At 41.4% G+C, this 21083-nt stretch overlaps 1 protein-coding gene across 1 annotated transcript in view; it reads left to right on the top strand.

Moving 5' to 3' along the window:
* znf827 (zinc finger protein 827) overlaps positions 1–20154 on the top strand; it is a 70379-nt gene extending 50225 nt beyond the window's left edge. The window contains exons 9-14 of the mRNA XM_008302726.1: positions 5824–5961; positions 7264–7435; positions 8356–8522; positions 11432–11641; positions 13025–13202; positions 15888–20154. Coding sequence (XP_008300948.1) covers positions 5824–5961; positions 7264–7435; positions 8356–8522; positions 11432–11641; positions 13025–13202; positions 15888–16929 — 1907 coding nt within the window. The 3' untranslated portion in view covers positions 16930–20154. The remainder of the gene's footprint in view (positions 1–5823; positions 5962–7263; positions 7436–8355; positions 8523–11431; positions 11642–13024; positions 13203–15887) is intronic.
* Positions 20155–21083: the final 929 nt, after the last annotated feature.

The raw sequence follows: 21083 nt of genomic DNA, 5'->3' as shown, positions 1-21083 counted from the left end.
TTCTACAAATACTTGTCGGTACAGGTGGGTTTTAGAAGCTTTTTGAACTGAGGCGCTGACTGAGCTGTTCTGACAGTAAAGGGGAGTTTGTTCCAGAGTGTCGGGACTAAAACAGGGAATGCATGGTTCCTCTTTTGTTTTGAGCCTGGACCATGGAACTTGTAATAGTAGCTGATTCTCTGGTTTCAGGGGTCTTGATGGAGAATGCGGTGTTAAAAGGTAAAAGATGTAGAGTGAAGCTAGGCTGTGTAGAGACACAAGAGTACATGCACCTCTATGCACCTCCAACATTGATCTATTGATACAGCAATGACGTCACAGACACCAAAATTTATTGACTTCTTCATCTGTCCATGCTCCATCTGTCCACCTGATTTCATGAAAATCAGGGTAGTTTCTGCCTAATCCTACACACAAACAGTACTGAAAACACACCCTCTCTGGCAAAGGTAAATGTCAACCATCCCGAGAGAAGTTGGGATTGATGAGGGAATCTCATGTAGTTACCTTAAGGGCCCTGAACCCACTTACATATGCACAAGTAGTTTTCCAGGACACATGACCAATTTAGGAAGCCAGAAGATCTCACAGCCTAGAAGATGGTAACCGTCAGCTAAAAGTCGTTTGCTTTTCCAGAATTAGAAACACTTCAGTTGAAGTATTCTGTCGAAAAAGCAGTGGAGATTCTACATCTGTCTGTTTGAGCTCGAATACAAAAACAGCAGAGCAGTGTGTATTTTGTGCGACAACCACGAGCACGTGACCGTGATCAGTGACGACTCTGTTGACTAATTTTGGTTTGGTAGGTGTCCAAAAGTTAGAGTGGGCTGCAAGATGAAAACATACGAACAATATAGCATCTAAACTGAGAAATAATAATGAATTTCAAATAAGTGAATGTTTCCGATACTAAGACATGATTTTAAAGAGAAGTTGTTTGTAATATGTTTTAATATGTGCCCCAATCAGCTTTATGTTACCAAATGTGATGGAGTTTGATAGATTAATCATACATTTTAGGGTTAAGAGAGCCATAGGTGTGTGTGTGTGTGTGTGTGTGTGTGTGTGTATATAAATGGCTTTAAAAGTGTTACAACTGACTGCTAAATCACAGTTGCCTACAAGCTATGTTTAACGTTGTACCTGTAGTCATGCAGACTACAAAAAACGTTGTTTTTTGTTTGTTTGTTTGTTTGTTTGTTGTTGTTTTTTTTAGAAAACCTAAAGCCCGATTCTGAACTACATAATTGGCAATGTGGCATCTTCAGCAATGTGTCGGTAACACAAAAAACTGCTCTCTTGTGGCTGCTAATGGAGCGTGAGGCCAACAACTATCATGCAGAGATGAAACTGAGAAGTGTGAGCATTTCCCTTTAAGCAAGAAAGAAAGAATAAATGAGTAGGAGTTGGTGTGATACCAGTGTGACTTCAGGAGTTCGCTGTCTCCTCCCTCCAGTCTGGGGTTTAGCACAATCCTTCATTTCTTGTTTGTGTCCCTCTCTTCTGCTCTAATAGCACTAATTAAACCATTAACCACTTCAAGGCTCATACCACACCCTAATAGGCTTAATAATCAGTGCGTTTGCTGGGTCGCCTTGAGTCCCTGCCGTCTGGCTTCTCATCACCCTGTGTGACCTGGCCATTCCCTAGTATCACTTGTGTGAGTCAGGATAAGGTAATTCTTTTATTCACTAATCTTTAGCTACAAACCCCACAAAGTGGTCTCGAATTCTCAGAATAGGACCTGCACTGACGATGAGTTTGGAGAAAAGTCATCGTACGATACCAGGGCCACTGAGTCAGACTGGAGCTAATGCAAGAGGTCAGAAAGTCCACGACCTGCAGATCAGCCAGATCGCAGTAACTCGAGCTTCTTGACATGTCTTGTGTGGTGACACCTTTGCCACCTTTGTGACTTTACTCTGCGTGTGTGTGTGTGTGTGTGTGTGTTTGAGGAACCACAAACGCTGTCTGCTCATTACCTACTTAGCTTACAGACAGGTGTTGCTTTACACTGATCCACTTGCATGCATTTACCGTCACATGCACGCCCTCACTCACCCTCGTTGGAGTGGTGAGTTACAGACCTGAAGTAGAAAGGACTCCCATGAGTGATGAACTGGCAGCAGCCTGATAATAAAAACTAGGACTGCAACTAACGAGTGTTTTCAGCGTGGATTAATCTGCCAATTGTTTTCTTGATTAATCAGTCAGTTGTTCGGTGTCCAAAAGACCAGAAAGTGATAATAAAAGCATCCATAATTATTTTCCAGAGCCAAAAGTGACATCTTCAAATGCCTTCTTTTGTCCAAAACACAAAGATATTTTTATTGTTTACAATTATATGAAACAGAGAAAAGCAGCAAATGAATACTTAAAATTAGAGAAGCTCTGATGAGAGGAAGTTTGACGTTTTTGCTTAAAAATCAACTTGGTTATCAACACAGCTGCCGAATCTTTGTTGATCAGATAATCTTTTCAGCTCCGATTACAGACCTGCATGTTGCAAGACGCTGATTTAAGATTCCATAGTCTGTGCACCATTGCCTTGAATTTTGGAAACTATATTTCTTAGAAAGGACGCTGCAAAAATAAGTCATTCAAAAGCAGTTCAAACTGTGTGCATCTCCTCATAGTTGAGAAGAAAATAATAGATAATTTAATTGTTAAAAAAAAGTCAAGATTTCATACAAAAGGAAATGAAATTATATTTTGTTTGAATAATTGTAGAACTCTTTGTAGGAGTCCAGATGCATCATGGCTTCATTCTGCGTCCCAATTTACTGGGACAGAAAAAAAAGAAACTTTGTGAACATGGAATAGCCGCTGTTTTAAAAAAAAAAGAATCATTAAATACGTAAACAATTGTATTTTATGCTTGAATCAAATATCTTCTTTTGACAGCTCTAAAAATGTAAAAATGGTGTGACACAAATCAAAGCAAATAAACAAAGGCACATAACATGCATTTACTAGTTTGCATATGGAGGCCAAAGAGGCGATTAAATATGTGAGACAGATACAGGACTGAGGCTCCAGGTTGTGTGAGTCACTGCAACAGCAGTAAAATGTCCTTTCACACCACCATCTGTTCTTTACCACTTGCCACAAAACCTGCCCCCAAATGCCAGAAAACATTCTTTGCTTTTACTCATTGTGGTATTCAAATCCCCACAAATACCTCATCAGTTGGCTGGACTGCCTTTTGTAGGACAACTTAAAAAAAAAAAGCTCTTTTAATGGTCAAATGTGATAGGAAGCAGCACAGTTTGTTGTCGAAATGAACTGTGGGTTGTGTTGCTTAAAGGTTCTTTTTCATATTTGTTCTCTTTTGTAAAGTCGAGTTTATGTGCAGTGATTTCCATCTGCAAAGAATCAAAGTTTGTGATGGCGGGAGGAGGAGGGAGCGACCTTTTTCCATCACTTTATAAACATAAAAAAATAAAATAAAACTCAAAGTCATTTAAAGACGCCTTTTCCCTTTTTAATGCCTTATATACACAAAGGTTTTGGCCAAGGCCAGTCTGTGTAGCCTGTTCTCCAAACAATATAGACAATAAATAAAAATCCTGCCTCCATCTGTGGAAGTTGTACAACACAATGAGAAAAGTACATGTTTTTACCCTCGTGAATTACTCTGTGCTCTATTCATATGGTGAGGTTAATTCAAAGCAGCAACTTCAATTTATCGCAGTCCATCAAAGCATCTGAAAATACTCTGTCTCATTCTTTTTTTTATTTCTTTTATGAAGGAAAGGGGGTGACACACAGTAAGGAGAGCTTCAGTGGTGTACTTATGCTGCAGGCTTTAGAGCAAAGGACTGGTGCTTGTTGTTGACATTAAGAATGCATTTACACTGCATCCTGTCCGCAGGCTAGACAAGGAGCATCTGTCAAATGGTGGCAGGCAGGTTTCAGTGTTGTGGGTTACCAAATTAGCCCACAGTGTATCAGTGGTTCTACTGTTACACTAGAACTGAAGAAGAAGGAAAAACAAAGAACAGATTTGTGGCACATTTTTCCAAATTAACCTGCTATTTTGACTTCTAGTTTTCAAGCAAAGTATACTTGGACAGATGCCATATGACCGGGATTTAAAGCAGAGAGATGAGTGAGCGTAATGTTGTACTTGGCACATAATGCTAATGGAAGAACCATTCATTAACCATAGGTAGAATTTTTCCCTCCTCTTTTCTGTATACTGGTTTCATCCGCGTTTTATTTTGTGCCATCTCTTTTATTCTCATGTGAGTCATTTGTCCTATCGCTAGTCCTGTCTCCTCCGTGCCTGTCAGGACTGAGGGGTGGTTGGAGGGCACACGAACACCTTCACAGAACGAGAATACTGTATGAAATTATTACAGCTGGGCAGAAAATATCTTACTTTATGTACATCTGCCACCCACATGGATTCACAGACTTCTGAAGGTGTTCTGTAGTATCAGGCCCCTAGAAGCAAATCCTTTTAATTCCTGGACGTTGTGAGCTGGAGCAGCCACTGTTCCCCCAATGCTCGTGCCGCTTCATAAATTGTCACTCCTCAAACCGCTACTGAGCGGGATCAGCCCTCAAGTCAGAGATGCTCTGACACAGTTTTCTGGCCATAAAGATTCAGCCCTTGTCAAAGTTGCTCACAGATTTCTACACCTTCCCATTTTTCCTGCTGAGAATCAAACATGTCACAGTTCCCACACTGTGACATGCAGGGTTGTTACCAGATAGGTGGCCTCAGTTTTTTGGGCTCATCGAGTTATATACGTTTTCTTTTCATGATATTTTAACCCTCTGAGCACTTTCTGGGTGTTTTTACTCAAATTTTACTGCAGTTTTAAGTCCTCATCTCTGGAAACAGCATGGCTACAAGTAGAGAGAACTCAAAAATCTATTTTTGGCAGGATGACGAAATTATAATTCCATAAATCATAAAAATGAAAGCTGAATTTCTTTGTCTGTTTTGTTTTGTTTTTTCTTACAAAAATTGAAAAAGCTATTTGTGCTTAGGAGCATGGCATTTTATGTTTTTTATTTTACAGAAACTGGCTTGTGGTTTACAAACACTCTTTTCAAAGTTCAAAAATACACCCAACAGTCTACACCCAGGAGTATCTTTGAAATACACTAACCCATACCAAAATGTGTGAAAAGATTTAGTGTTTTATGACTGCTGTTACACTTGCTCACTGATATCTGGGCTGCTGTTTCCTCTTGTTTCTAGTCTCTTTTCTAACCCAAGCTAACCGACTGCTGGCTTAATATTTACCAGACATGCAGTTTATGAGAGTGGTATTGATCATCTCGTTTAACTCTTGAGTAATAAAGTGCATCATTTGTTTTAAAAAAAAAAAAAAAAGTACATTTGAATGGACACAGTGTCCTGTATTGTATCATTCCAGCTGCTTTGCTGGTGTCAGTTAGGATGGACGCAACTGGAGAGTCCCAGTGGGAAAGTGGTTAAGACATGCACCATATACTGTACTGTGTGGGGCATTTCTGACCTTTGTTGCATTCCTGTTCCCCTTGTTTTGTTTTTTTAAACTCTCAGCCTTCTCAACTGTTTTAAAAAAAGCAACATGCCGCAACTGTTCTTTAAAAAGATGGATAAAATTAAGGTTACCCGATAGCTCAAGTCAGTGGATGACCACGTAACACAGCTTCAGCATCGATACAAAGTGAACTTAAGTTTGTTTGATTTACAGCATCATGACTTTACAGTGTTTGGTCCACCTGCAGACGTTTTTGTGGCTGGTTGTGTCAGCAGTGAATGATGAGTATGGTTTTATGTGCCTGTGTGTGTGTGTGTGTGTGTGTGTGTGTGCATTCCAGACTCAGAAAAGGATGATGGCGAGCCGGGAAATGGGATTGCCCAGTGGAGACTAAATGAACAGCTCTTCCCCTGTCCCGTCTGTGGCAAGGTGTTTGGTAGACAGCAGACCCTTTCTAGACATCTGTCGCTACACACAGGTAAATAACCACACACACACACACAATTACATTATTAGCTTGTGTGCACACCGCTGCTGCGCATCAGTGTGTGCGTTTACATCCCTTTTCGATGTATAGATGTGAGGTGTTGGGCTTGTACATGTGTGCTTGTGTTGGTGCTGCCCACAGTAAATAAATAAGGTTGACTAGACTAGATTACCCTTCCTTTAAAGAGATTACTACCATGATTAGTCTCACTGGGAAAACTGCCCGTCTAATTACCCAGCTAGAAGGATGCCTCACAGAGTATCTAGACACACACACACACACCAGTAATTCCGATGCTGCTACGATTGGTTTGCTCTTTCACTTTCTCTCTCACACTCACAGACATGGGAGACTTCCTCACTCCCCTGTGTCCTGATTACACCGTGTTTTCAAACTTGGCCCCACTTTGCTCCCAATTGATCCATTCTACCCCATCGCTGTCTTCCACAATCCCGCTCTCGGTCCTTATTAGCAAAAAAAAAAAAAAGAAGAAGAAGAAGAAAAAAAATTAATGATTTTTCCTTCCTATACAATTTTATTTAAAGCAAATTAACTCTGGATTAGAAATTAATGCAACCTACTTGGGATAACAGACCAAATCGCTGAGCGCACAAATGGAGACTTGTGTACAAAATGCCCCCACACAATTGGACATGCTCTCACATTCTGCGTGCACACACTACACGACACACACACACACCATCTGAGAGTGTTGGCTGTGAACAGCTTGGCCACACCACAGAGAGCAGAAGCAGGGGCATATGTCAGTGTGATGGTCTTTTTGGTTTCCCCGGCGACATAAAGGTTGCCTGGCTTCATGTCCTTGGGGCAAATGGTGTGTGTGCGTGTGTGTGTGTGCGTGTGTGTGTGTGTGTGCGCGCGTGTGTGAGTTAGAGCGAGTAGATGTGTTGTTATGTTAATTTGTTTTTGGATAGAGGGAAATGTGTTTTTGTGTAGATTATATAGCGCTCACAAATAAGGGGAAATTATGTGTGCGCCTCATGTTTTTTACCATCTAGTTACATCTACAGGAATATCTGGATGCTTTTCTGAAAAGTTGATTTTGTCAGACATCATAAGGTGTGTTTTTTTTTTTTCTTTTTTTTTTTTTCTTCCTCCTTCGGGTCAGATTTACAGTTTGGGTCAGGCGAAGGTGAGGCAGGGTTATGCAAGACGTAATTAGGTTTAAGCTCGCTTTGAAGGCTCGGAGGCTGAGCACAACCTAATGAAATATCATCTGTGGTAATATTTACAGTAACCCAGGGTCTTGTGTCTGTGTGTATTTTGTTGCAGAAGAGAGGAAGTACAAGTGTCACCTGTGTCCTTATGCAGCCAAGTGCAGGGCTAACCTCAATCAGCACCTGACCATCCACTCTGTCAAGCTGGTCAACACAGATGCTGAGCAGATCGTCAGCGCTGTTACAGCCGACTCTACTGAGCGCAAGAACTGCCCTTACTACTACAGGTAGACATAACAGACCCAACACAACTTCTACATCTTCTTATGGATTCAAGAGACAGTAACAGCAATTGGAATTGGACCTGATAGAGGCATTGTTTCATTGACAGCATTTGCTACCTGATGTATTCATTATTGAATTAATTTCCCTCCCACTGCTCTGTCTTCTAAGTCGGTTTTTGATTTTGTGAGTCAAATGTCTGTATAGTTCGACAATTTAGTGAAAGCACCGTCTTGCAAACAGTTAGATGAGAAAATAGATTCCACATTTGTGTCTGTCTTTTGAACTTGAAGCGGTAGACGGCTTTGCTTAAAGACTGAAAGCAGGTGGAAACAAGAAGTCTGGCTCTTACCAAACAAATGAGCCTAACAGATACTCTGCAGATCACTAATTATCACTGTGTCTTGTGCTTGATGAATAATAAACAAACTGTAAAAATGTCTGTCAGGTTTAGTGACTTGTTCAAGTCTCCACTGATTGTAGAGACCCTTTGGTAAGATCTGTCAGTAGTTCAGTTGTTCAACTTGTAACTGAGCCAAACTGTTTCCTCCTGCTTCCATTTTTTTTTTTTTTATTTTAAGCTGAGCTAATCGTCTCCTGGCTGTAGCTTCATATTTTTAGCGCACAATCACGACTGTTCTCAATCTCCTCATCTAAGGCTCGGCAGGAAAGCAAAAAAAAAAAAAGATTCCCAAAATGTTACTTTACACTTTAATGTGGCTAATGATTAGAAAATAGGTCAGTCTCACCATTTGTGAATTATAGAAGGATGTTATTTTCAATAATCTTTAGCACATTGAAAGGAATGCAGCCACACCATACCATCTAACAATTTATGCAGGCAAAAATATAACACTAAAGCTGACTGTCTCCCTCCTCTCATTCTCACCATCTTCCTCCTTTTTCCTCTCTGTTCTCTGTCCAGCTGCCATGTGTGTGGTTTCCAGACGGAGCTGAACGCCCAGTTTGTCAGCCACATGTCGCTCCATGTGGACAAGGAGCAGTGGATGTTCTCACTCTGCTGCAGCGTCTGTGACTACGTCTGCATGGAGGAGAACGACATGAAGAACCACATCAGTACTGGACATGCAGGTAAAGATGGCGTGATTTTGATTGAGGTCCACTGGTTTTAAATGACAGCGTTCATTCAATCCTCTTTTGTTTGTGTGTTGGTGTCATGTGAGATTGGGCATAACTCTATTATTTTCTCAGTAGAGAGATCTGTTTAGTCTGTAAAATATCAGAATATTGAAAGAATGCACATCACAGTTTATTAAAGCTATCCTCAATTTGCTGTTTTTTTTTGGTTTTTTTTAAACACAAAACCTAAACATACAGGATTTGTTATTACATATATAAAAAAACAGCAAATCCTCACAGTTTAGTTTGTTTTTTTTTCCCTAAAAATGTCCCAATTATTAATTGTCTTTTCTTTCTATTGACAAATTAGCTAACTGAATAATAATTTCAGCTTTCATGTTCCTGAAGGTTGCTCAAACATGTCCTGGATAGTAGCAAAATGCACGATTCAACTCCTTCGAAAAAAAATGATTTATGGAGTTATTTTCAAAATTACTCTCACATGTAAGAGTGGGCGGTAGCTTACACATTGTGGCTCTTGTTCGCAGCTCAGAATAGAAATGCAGTGCAGTATTTAGACAGTGACACATTTTCTATTGTTTTGGCTTCATACTCCAACACATGGGGTTTAAATTTAAACAATGAGTGAGGTTAAAGAGCCGACTTTCAGCTTTAAGAGTTTCAAGAATCATCAACAGTCATCATCTGCAGTTCCTGCTCTGCTCGATTGATCTGTTTATGAACGTCTTTAAACTGAAGCTAAAGCATTTTGTCCTCATTGTCAGTGTTTCATTTAGGATGGGACATAATGATTATTTTCATTATCAATGAATCCACCAATTATTTTGCAGATTTATCAATGAATTGTGTTGGACTATAAAATGAAACATCTATCATAACTGAAGAGCCCAGTTTGACAGATTTTGTATATTTTTTTGAGAAATATTTGGACAGAATAGGATTTGGCATTACGCTTTTAAAAAAAAACAACTTAAAGAAATAATTGGATACCTAAATGATTGCCAGTTAATTTTCTGGTGATCAACTAATCATGTCAGCTTCTGCTTCAGTTCAAATCTATTGTGTGTGATCGCAGAGCCAACACAATCAAAGTTGTGTCTCTGTCTAAATATTTCTATGCTTTTTACTTGATAATAAAGCAAATCAGCACGGACTGTTTGAAGTAAAAACATCACAATGCAATAGTTCATAGACACACAGTTCAGTATCAGTTCAGAGGACACAAAGAAAGACAAGCAGTAGAACTGGGTTTCACAAACAAGCCTCCTCCAATCGACCTTCTCTGGACTTTGCTGCTGGTCTGAACCCCCGGTGGTCGATATGAGTGTTTTTGTCTAAAACAGCTTTGTCCAGTTTATTGCTGACGTTTTGCTCTACCACTGTTCCTCAGTGTGTGTGCACGCTCGCTTCTTGTGTGTGTGTGTGTGTGTGTGTGTGTGGGTGGGTGGGATTGTCCGGCCCAGACAGCTGAGGGGTCTTTCAGAGGCCACAGTGGCCTTGTTTATCTGAGAAGGTTGGCCCTTATCGTGCCTGAGGGGAAAAAATCAATAGGCCTTGGGTCCTTTGGAGACGAGCTGGGTTTACGATGCGACTGTGGCCATCTTTTAAGTCTCTCAGCCTGGCTTGGCATTTATCTCAGTCTCACACAAGATGGACACCACCACCAAACACACAAACGTGGAGGGGAATGTACCTAAACCCCCACAAACACACTTGTTACCTTGTTAGTGTGAGGATTTTAATAATTTGTCACAGTGCAGCTCTGTTTGGTAAAGTGTCAAAGCTTTAGATGGTGGTGGTGGTGGTTAAAGCACGACTTAAGAGGAAGGCCTGACAGACTGTAAAAGGCTAGTTAACTGGTCAACCGTGTGGACACACCCAGGCAAGAGATGGCAGAGCCCAGCAGGTGTCACGGCTCAGGCTGACCCGGTGTGAAGTCTGAACTCTGCAGGGGGGAAAAGGTTGGTTGGGTGCCTCTCTCAGTAGGGAGGGGTGAGACTTGGTTTCTTTATTTCTCTTTATAAATGTTGCCAGACGGTCACCAACAAAGTGATGTGTTAACAGAGAAAATGGAATATTCTTTTAGTTAAGGTACGTTTTAAGGTCAAGTCCCTCTGGCTCAGACCAGTGTATTGTTTCCCCTTTCCTTGTATCCTTTGACGTTAGCCTTTGGGATTTTGTAAAAGAGAAGGCCAGTAGATGATAAATACTGCAGCAAACGAGATAACGCTTCCTCTAGCTGGTTTACCACTCTATTGAAAAAGCTGCTAAGACCATGCTGTGAATGACCCTGGTATATTTACAGCTGATTGAAGGCAATTAATCTTCCATTTCTGTAAAAGTCCTGTGAAAAAGCATATGCACCGCACGTGTACGTTCCTGTATGTTTGTGCGCCCGTATTAAAAAGACAGGTCAACCATTTCAGGATCCGCGCAGGCTTCACTCCCCTCCTTTCACTCCCTCCTGAGTGAATGGCCTTTGTTGAGCTGTGCCCTGAGATGCTCCCGCCATCTTAACTCCTTCGGCCATGACCTGAGCTTCTCACCCCTCCCTCCTGCCCCCTCCCCTTCTAATTCCCTCTCTCTTCCCAGTGAATTGCGGACTTAGAGAAGGGGATCAATAAAAGCACACTGCATCTTGATTGGACTGGCAGCAGGGCTTCGGTCAGAGCGCAGGACTATCGAGGCTGCCTGCTTTTATTCTGTTTGTGTGAATGTCAGTGTTTGTATGCATGTAGATGACGATGGGGATTTAGAGGGCCATTTTCTGCATGAAGCAAATCCCACAATTTGTGCAGATTTTACAAACACCTTTGTCTTAGGAGGCTTCCTATGACTACTTTTTAATCATAATGATGTATTTTTTTTCCTTTCATACCCTTGGCCCTGCTTGTGTCCAGGTCTGAACTCCAGAAGTCCCCTCAGCGAGACCAAGAGCACCTCATCGTCGCTCTCAGCCCTCAGCGATTCACTCAACAGCTCGGAGGGCGGAGACCTCACCCACGGTAACGAAGAACTCAAGAGCCTGCTGGCACCGCCTTCCTCCGCAGGCAGCCAGTCCAGCTCCGGGAGCCACTCGGGATCAGGAACTGAGGACAAGTCTGACAAAGGCAAGGGACTGTTGCAAGCAGATTCTCTTCAGCTGCTGAAAACTTGGCTTCAAATCTGAGCTACTTCTCTGCAACATTAAATATTCATGATTAAATAAGCAAGAATCAAAGTTTAAAAAACATGTTTAGGTATTATTTATTAATAGTTTAACTCTGAAAAGCCCAGCAAATCTGCTTTAAAAGGACTGTGGGGATGTGAATTGGTCAGATTTGAATTACACTGGCCAAACAGCCCGCCAGCGTTCAGCAGAAACTGATGTTGCTGAAACGTAGTTGTTTAAGTGCGTTGCATCACCTTTTTTCAGATCAATTTCAAGCCTGTTCAAAGAGCACAGAGAAAAAACAAATGTACAGTAATGTAATGTGATAAATTAAGCCAGTTCTAACTTCTGGCTGAAACGTTTTCATGTTCATACGTGACAACATTCCTCAGTTTTCAGGAGCTGTACAGCCACTGAGCCTGTCTACACTGTAATTACACTTGTCTTTCAGAAGTCTATTAAGACTAAACCCTTTGGTCAGGAAGGTGTTCTCTGGGCAACAGAGGCAAGAAAATGATGCATCACTACCTAACTGATTCCGTCCTTCGAAAATATAGCATTAATGCGCAACAGCTGCAGAACAGCTGCAGAACATTGCAAACGAGCTCTGATGTGACAGCATTACATGTTAACTCCATTCACTTAATTGTGTTTGTGTGTGGCCTAATCCAGGCTGTTCTGAATTATTTTTCTTCTTCCATTAGGTAACTTAATGGGGCACTCTGCCAATTTTACACATGAAGATTAGTTTACTAGTCATGAGGAGCACTACTCAGCCTGTGCATAAAATTAGATAATGTTTTTTTGTGGCTCTGAAGGGGCTTTTGTTAAGTCTAAGAAAATATACAGTGATGATGTTATTGGGGTTATCTGGGGTTTGGCTCGGAGACCACAAATGTAGAATAGAGACTTTTCGCTACAGACTAGAGTGTGAAGTTGTGGTGATGTGTGTCATTTACCTGTTTGGAGGATCTTAAGAAAATATCAGATTTTGTTTTGAGAATCACCGGATCTCGTGTTTTTAGATCTCAATCCCTGTTATGGACTCCGTCAGGATACCTCAGCCCCCGCTGCATCTATTTTGACCGTAAAGGTTTTTTCATGTCTCTTCTGAGCCGCTCTACTGTAAAGAAGTGCAGTACTACAGCGCTGGAGTGTTCTTTAAATGGAGGCAAAGACAGGAATCTTGCTTGTATTGTGTTTATACCAGTGGCAGTTATTAAACTGCGTCTAAGCTCTCTTTGACTGTTAGCAGGAGGTCTACCGTTGAAATTTCCGTCTTGTTTGGTCTTCAACAGCCCAGTCGTAACTCCCCCTCTCCTTCTCCTTCTGCTCTCTCCAGGTTTTGAATGTGTCTTCTGCAATTTTGTGTGCAAGACGCGCAGCATGTACGAACGGCACCTCCAGATCCACCTCATCACACGAATGTTTGAGTGCGACGTTTGCCACAAGTTCCTCAAGACGCCTGAGCAGCTGCTGGAGCACAAGAAGTGCCACACCGTCCCCTCCGGAGGGCTCAAGTAAGGAAAGCAAGTACACACAGAGGTTCCTAACTCCGCCCGTCCTTCCCCTCCCTCACCTTCCCAATTCGCTACACACAAAAACACACATACAGCGCATACACATCCATAGATCCATGCTAGGGGTGTGCTAAATACAGAATATTTCAGTTTCCCCTCATTTCAGTAATAGAAACATGTCATGATAATGGTGAGCCACGTAGCCAGTTTCAGCCAAGTTATTATTATACATGCACCAGTTCACTTTGTGTTGCTGTAGATGTCGAATGTAGAATAACGTAAAGGATAAAGAACGATGCATAGTTGTATATAGATCCAGCTAGCTGGAACCGATTGTAACTGCCACGCATATGGCACCCGTAAACTTTGATTTATCAGACAGAAACACAGATACGTGGTCTATTTGAAGATTATTTTAGCCACGCGGCTTTAGTCAGTTAACCTCACTTAAATGTTCATTATCCGCGGCCAGCAAATGAAATGATACAAGCTGTAGTTTTGCTCGACAGCCTCTCTTGGCAAGTGTAACTTATTCGACAGTGGTCTGTGGGTCTGCAGTGGCTGTTCTGAACAGAAGGGAGAGTGGAAAGGATATGGAAATGGGCTTCCCCTCAGGGTCTGTTGTTCCACTGCCCACAGCTAACAGCCATGCCAAAGAAAAATATCTGATGAAACCTGCAATCCAGAAAGCTACTTTTTTTTTCTCTTTCCCCCCCTCTGAAATACAGACACTTGGTATACTGTACTGTTGATTATATAGAATTTGTTGGCACACCCCTGGAAGATAATCAAGAGAGTGCAAACACTACATAAGCACAAATGTCTGATCACTCACATCTACAACACGACAGAGAACTTACTCTAAATACATGTTTACCAAACCTAATGCATGCTTTTAGGATGACACATTCACAGCTTACACACAGCGTGCATTTTGTGAAAACCGAACGGTACGATAAAATGTCCACATCTCTACACATGTAAATATACGGACACACGCATATCGGCTCTTATTTTTTAAGTATTCTGATAAGGCAGCCCTGTTTTGCTAATATTGACTGTTTATGTAGCTCTAGTCTCCTCACACGCTTCCCTCTCCATCTCCATACTCCAGTCCCACGGGAGCCTTTGTTGTACTGTGACACGTTTTTGTACCATTTCAGGCCTGTCCAGCTAACATAAAGCCCATCTGCTGACCTCAACACACCACACATGTTGGATTTTAGCCTAATCTCAATAATACACTTTAACATATCGCTAGTTGCAGTGTGGCAGTTAACAGCACCTGGGATTTAAAAACAACAGCTTCTACACATGAGAATATTTGTTAGAGTTTTGTGAAGGTGCATTTCAAGTAACACAAGCCATGTTTTTGTTTCACATAACTCCAGTCTGTGCATGTGCAAGAACCATCGAAAATCATTATGATTACCGCCTCATCTTGTCATAAACAAAGATCTGTGTTCCACATATTTTTTCTGTGCAGCCATCAGTGGAGTTAGCATGTTCTCAACATCGCTACATGTCTGGAAATGGTAGCAGCTCACTAAATGAAAATAGGAAGCTGCCGACAAGTTACACTGACGTCTTATTTCAATAGAAAACCCGTAGATAACGGAACACAAATACACGAGAAGCCCCTTCATAGCTCAAAGATCTTCACACAGCATCTTTTAGGCACTAACTCGAGGACTTGCTGCTAGCTGTAGTGTGAGTGAATAAATGTAAAGGAGTTTTTCTTTTTTTTCCCGTAATGGTTTTAAATGTTTCTTCTGTCTGGTGTAAATGTTTCTAAAGCCAGATTGATTCCTTTAACTCAGATTCAAAAGAGAAAGAATCTGGTGGTGGATTTTTTTTTTTTTAGATTCTTTTTATTCAGTGGAGTAAGAGAAGAACTGTTCTTTTGATGTTTTGAATATTTAAATTTATCTGCTTCAACTCAATTTCTTTGCTGTACTGTTAATACCTGCACATGCGGGTTCTACTTTAAATTCTGCCAGGTTTACACAGTCTCTTAATTTATGTAAACCACACTTATGTTCACTCTTTAAAGGAGGCAGAATTTAGCCAAACAGGTGTAGAAAAAAAGTTAAAGAGCTTAAAGGGAAAATTGGTTTTCAGTTGCCTGCATTTTCTGACCCCCAAGACCAGATCCAATTTTTTTTTTTCCCCCAGACTAGTGTGTACATGTATTTGCACTTGAGCATTGTAAAGTGTTTCTGTATATGTAGGAGTGTGTAGAAAGGGAGAGAGGGCCTTGACCATTTCGAGGTTTTTCTGAGGTGATTCTGTTCTGCAGGGTTTGTGAAGCGCTTTGGGGCCCAGAGCAGATGAAAGGTGCTATTTAAATGTAAGTGCCACTCCATTCCTTCATTTCCCTTCATGTCCTACTGCTCCAATCTTTTCTCCAGCCTGTCACCACCCTCCCTCCCTCCCACACACACACACACATACCTGATCACCTCAATTCTTCCACCATTAAACTGCCACACATACCACCATGAGCACACAGAACTGTACATTATACACTATTTTCCTTTATCTGTCCTTCTCCTCTTCATCACTTTGTGTTATTAAATTTCAAAGTGTGTTACATGGTTGTGTATGTACACTTTCCTTTCAACTGTCTTTCGCTTTTGTGTGTCGTGTCCTCCCTCCCTCCTTCCCTTTTGTTGCATTAACCAGGTGCCCTTTTTGCATCTACTCCACCAATCGTCCAGCGGCCATGGAGTGCCACCTTAAGACGCACTGTAAGATGGAGTACCGCTGCCGCATCTGCCAGGGACTGTGGCCCGACCAGGCCTCACTGGAGGCCCACATGCGCGGGCACCGCCTGGGCAACCACTACAAGTGTGAGCAGTGTGGCTACTTGTCCAAGACGGCCAATAAGCTGATCGAGCATGTGCGTGTGCACACGGGCGAGCGGCCCTTCCACTGCGACCGCTGCTCTTATAGCTGCAAGCGCAAGGACAACCTCAACCTGCACAAGAAGCTGAAGCACGCGCCGCGCCAGACTTTCGGCTGCCAAGAGTGCCCTTTCACCACCACACACCCCTTTGTCTTCAGCCGCCACCTCAAGAAACACCAGAGCGGAGGAATGGGGGGGCTGGACGGAGGCTTAGGAGGAGGAGGAGGAGGAGGAGAAGAAGAAGAGGATGATGAGGAGGCAGGAGGGGAGGAGCTGCCACTCGAGGGAACGTCGCCCGGGGGCTCGTCGTTGCAGAAGAGCCAGGAGAGCTTCCTCTTCAGCGGAGGAGGCAGCAGCGGAGGGAGTGGGAGCAACAGCCCTCTCATGAGTCTAACGGCATCTCAGGCGCTCCAGTCCGTCGCTCTGTCGCTCACGCTGGGCAAGTCCCACCAGCTGGACCCCAGCAGCCCTCTGCACTGCCTGGTTAGCATGAACGGCGGCGGCGGCGGCGACACCACGAGGAACCCCGGCGGTGTGAGCAGCGGCAGCCCCTCCCTCTTCCTTCCCTCCTCCCGCCACATGTTCGAGCAGTACAGGAACTGCGACCGGGCCCACCTGATCCCCCTCACCACCCTGTTCACCCACAACAGCCGTTTCACATTCCACTCGCACCTCCACTCCAGATGGCGGCCGGCCACATCTCCTCTCCTCTTCTCCTCCAACTCGGCGTCCCCCTCCTGCTCTTCCCCCTCACCCTCCTCCCACAAACACTCCTTCCTGGCCTACCTGGGACTGATGGAGAGGGCCAAGACTGTCTGACCTCGCCCACCCCCTCTCCTCCTCCTCTCCTCACTCTTTCCCTCACTCCTCAGACGGTGGTGTGAATGACACTTGACCACTGCAGTGGGAGAAGTCTTTTCCAATCAGACCAGCAGGATAAGCTGGACCAGACAAACATATTGAAGAAAAGGAAAAAAAACAAAAAAACAAAAAAAACATTTATAAGAGAAAAAGGCTGTACATGCTAAAAATGCATTTATATCAAAAAGCTGCTTTTCTTATCAGTTCTATCAATTGAATTATTACTACTTCAAGTACTACTCTCTATTACCTTTTTTTCTGTTTTTAAACATCTGAATGACCTGGACCCAGTTGCATTATCTGATGAAACTAACGTATCTCAGTTTTCTAGATTTTTTTTCTTTAGTCGTTTGACAAGATAAAAAGTTGAAAAAGACGAAACAAAACTTGCAAGTGCTATATTTTAGTGCATTTTTGTCTATTGCTATTATGCATCGAAATAGCATGCCTGTTTCTGTGTTTCAACTAGCTTTGACGTCATTAGGAAGCTAAATTCGAGATATCCTGAAGTGTTAGCGGTGCAATGTGGACAGAACCAATGAAACGGAATGCTTTTCATTGAAAAAGGCACGTTTCCAAAGCAACGCCTCAAACCACGCACTTACTTATTTATCAATCTTGTACATAGTTTTGTAGCCCTTCCCCTTCCCATCTTTTTGATTTCTGTTGGTTTTTTGTATAATGGTGAAACCGTGTTATGCGTAGCTGCTGCCTGATATCACTTCTGTCTCAGAATAAATGTTATTTAAATGGGTTCATTTTAATATCGTTTTTGTAAGCTCACAAACGGATAAATAAGCTGTGATAATGTAAATACAGACACTATTCAATTTGACCTATCATGTAAAGAAACATACATTTTATTATAAAGTAATTTGCATTTGCACTGATTGAATTAGCTGGGACGAGAAGTGTGTGACTCGATGGGGACATTCATTCATTATTTCTGAGACCAGGTTGATATCAGCACGGCGTTATATGCAGAACTATGTATCACGCACCTATACTTAGAAGAGATATATGAGATAACTGTTTTGTGGAGGTGACCAGCTCTGGGTTAGCGAGCTACCCACAGCCAGGGTCACCACAGGCCGATTCAATGGTGCTTTTTGGAGCTTTTTGTAATTTTTGTGTACAAAAAAAGAAAAAAAAAAACTGTTCCAAAATGACTTGAATGAATGTATTTTTGTTTATGTACATGAAAAAGAGGCGATACAGAAGTGTGAGCAGGGACGTCTTCTGTGTTGGTTAAGACGGGAAAGTTAGTGTGTTTGGTGGCCTTTCTGTGTCTTTTTTCTTTTTGTTTTATTCGTCTTTCATTTTTTTTTTTGTTTATTTTTACTTTTTTACTGAGCCTTTTACATCATAACAAACATTTTCTACTAACAGTCATAGAAACCCGTTTTGAGAAAAAAAAAAACAAAAGCTCGTGTAGGTGCAATGATGAAGCAAAGCCATTCATTTGTACAGCATTGTGTTCAATGGCACTGGCTTCTGTTAGGCCGGCAGACATGGTACTGCTTTTTGTCCCCCTCCTTCCCTTCCCTCCTGTCAACCTTTTGAGTTTTAATTGCACTTACTGTAGTTACACTTCAAGCCAAAAGCACTTAAACCTTTTATTTTCCTTTTTTTTTTTTAAAGTGCAAACTTAGATCCACCAAGTTACCATAATGTGAAGCAGGCAGTAGTCGCTGGAAATGACTCAATCAACACCCCTTAGTTTCACATTTAGACATTTCTGGTGGTGCAAAAGGGTCTGCCTCTGTGAAATCGGAGAAAGTAAATGAATACAAATTGCATGAATTAGACAGTAGAGGTCAAGCTCCCCCTGGGAACTAAAGGTCCCAGGCTAAATTGTGATCGCCAATTTTGCACAGTGCTGCACTTTTTGATTATGAGAATATGTATTTATCCGTAAAATGCTCAAAAAGAAGTTGCAAGATAGGGCAGCGTAGTACAAGCATTTTATTTTTAAGAAGCTTTACCCGTTATTGATTACGCTTGTGTTCCTAAGTGGTCTTCAAGCCAAAATCCCTTATTTGTAAAGGGGTTATTGTTTTTGTTTTGTTTTCATTTATCTTATTTACGTGTGCATTTTCTTAAAAATTGTTGCTTTTTTTTTTTTTTTTTTTAATTTTTCTACTTTAATCATGTCAGGAAAATAAAGTTAATTGGACAGAGAACATGAATTATCAAGACCAAAATGTACGTCGCAGCAGGATGTGATGTTAGGATTGAATCCGTCACGTCCTGCTCTGGAGCGATGCCTCGATTGTCTCCCCCCCCCCCTCTCTCTTTTACACTGCTGTTTGTTTGTTCCTTTTTGCTCTGTAAACGTCTGGCATGCTGTCTCTGGAGTGAAAGGAGCATCCCTCCGACACACACACACACAGACACACACATCCTTGTACTATCTACGTTATCTTTTATACTCTAGTGCCACTTGGTGGAAGGAAACCACCTGAGACTTCTGAGAATGAGTCAAACTAATTGTCAGGGTCCAATAGAAAAAAAAAAAAAAAGATAAAGAGATAAAAAAAAAGAGAAAAGAATGTGTCCACTCTTGACACCTTTTTAAAATGTCTGCCTTTTAATACAGCGTAATCATGAATGGCTGCACTTCTTTCTGTCTCCCCCCCTCTTAGTTTGAGTGTAATGTTTAAAAAGGCGACAGGGCTCTATCATTTTGAAAACCAGTATTCTTAAGCACTTATTCTGTTTATTTTTTGCCCAACTGTAAGCAGCACAGTGACCTTTTTTTTTCTTTCTTTTTTTTAAAGCTTGACTACCTTTTCAGCACTTCAGAGTATGCATGACATTGTCCTCTCTCTAGTTCTTTAGCACTTAATTGTGTTTAAAACTAACTCCCTCGGTTGCATTTAGCTAGCATCCCACTGCACTGTCTACAATCAGTTAGCTTTAAGTTTGGCTGTGTTTTATGATTAGAAAAAGGCTCAACTCTCTTAACTTTTGGCACTCAGTAAAGATTGGTATGTGCTGTACAAAGCTTTTTTTTTATTACTCCATTGTTAAGGCTGTACAGGGTTGTGACGATAACTGGTAAATAGATCATTTGTACTTTTTTGGTTTTGTATTTGTTTTCTTTGTTTGGCATTATTTTATGTTCTACTTGCCAGATCTAAATGTAACAGGATTTGAAAGTAAAGCTTACATCAGATATTATGTCCGTTGTCTGTCTTTTCTCCGCTCATTGATGAATGGTGTGTGTTGGCTTTATTTCCACAACTTATTTAATTTAAATGCTGAGCTGCTCCTTTTCCTCACAACACATAAACAGAATAGAGCTAACACTTAAAACATCTACAACTGTTTAGATGATCAATTAAGTTGTTTAATTAAACGAAAATATCATTTTGTTTTCATTCGGTTCTCTCAAATGTGAACATGTTCTGTTGTTATTTCATATTATTTTAAATTGAACATTTTCCTTGGATTGTTGATAAAAACATTCAAGGATGTCACTGTGGTCTGTTCATGGACACAGGAAGACCGACGGTTTCAACGTGGGGGACACACATGCACACCACCCAAATGTAGAACACAGTGGCGTGAATTACAACACACATGGAGGGAGTTCATGCTCTGTTAAGGATGCTACTGTATGTTTACATAGCAGATGGTCACTCGCTGCTATAAAATGCTAAATTTTCTGTTCAAAAGCTCACATATTACACCTTTAAATCCTAAGCACAGTTTCACTATAATTAGGTGTAGGTGGCTGAAGCTACAAGGCGATAAATAAAGATAAGATGAAGAAAAGCACGACGCAAAGTTCACTCTTGACTTTAGGAAAACAAAATAAAAAAACTCATCCATTAAAAAAATGTATAAAACTAGTTTTTATTTTCCACATTAAGATGTGATATAATGCTCAGTTCATCACATCAGTTTTATCTTTTTATTTAGTTTTGCACATATTTGCTGTATTAAGCTATCAGTGTCTGAAAGTAAATCTGTTTGTCTCAAGGTCCAGTTTACCGGATGTTTTCAGCATACTCATGAGCTTCTGTAACATCTGGCATTTTTCCATATTTTTAATCCTTACTCATGTGTTTGTTTGTTTTTTGAATATGTCGAACGGACTCTCTGTT

This window comes from Stegastes partitus, unplaced genomic scaffold, assembly GCF_000690725.1.
Source record: "Stegastes partitus isolate 25-593 unplaced genomic scaffold, Stegastes_partitus-1.0.2 Scaffold37, whole genome shotgun sequence".
Classification (NCBI taxonomy): Eukaryota; Metazoa; Chordata; class Actinopteri; family Pomacentridae; genus Stegastes; species Stegastes partitus.
Note: the sequence above shows the minus strand (reverse complement) of the source record. Positions and strands in the feature narration are given on the sequence as shown.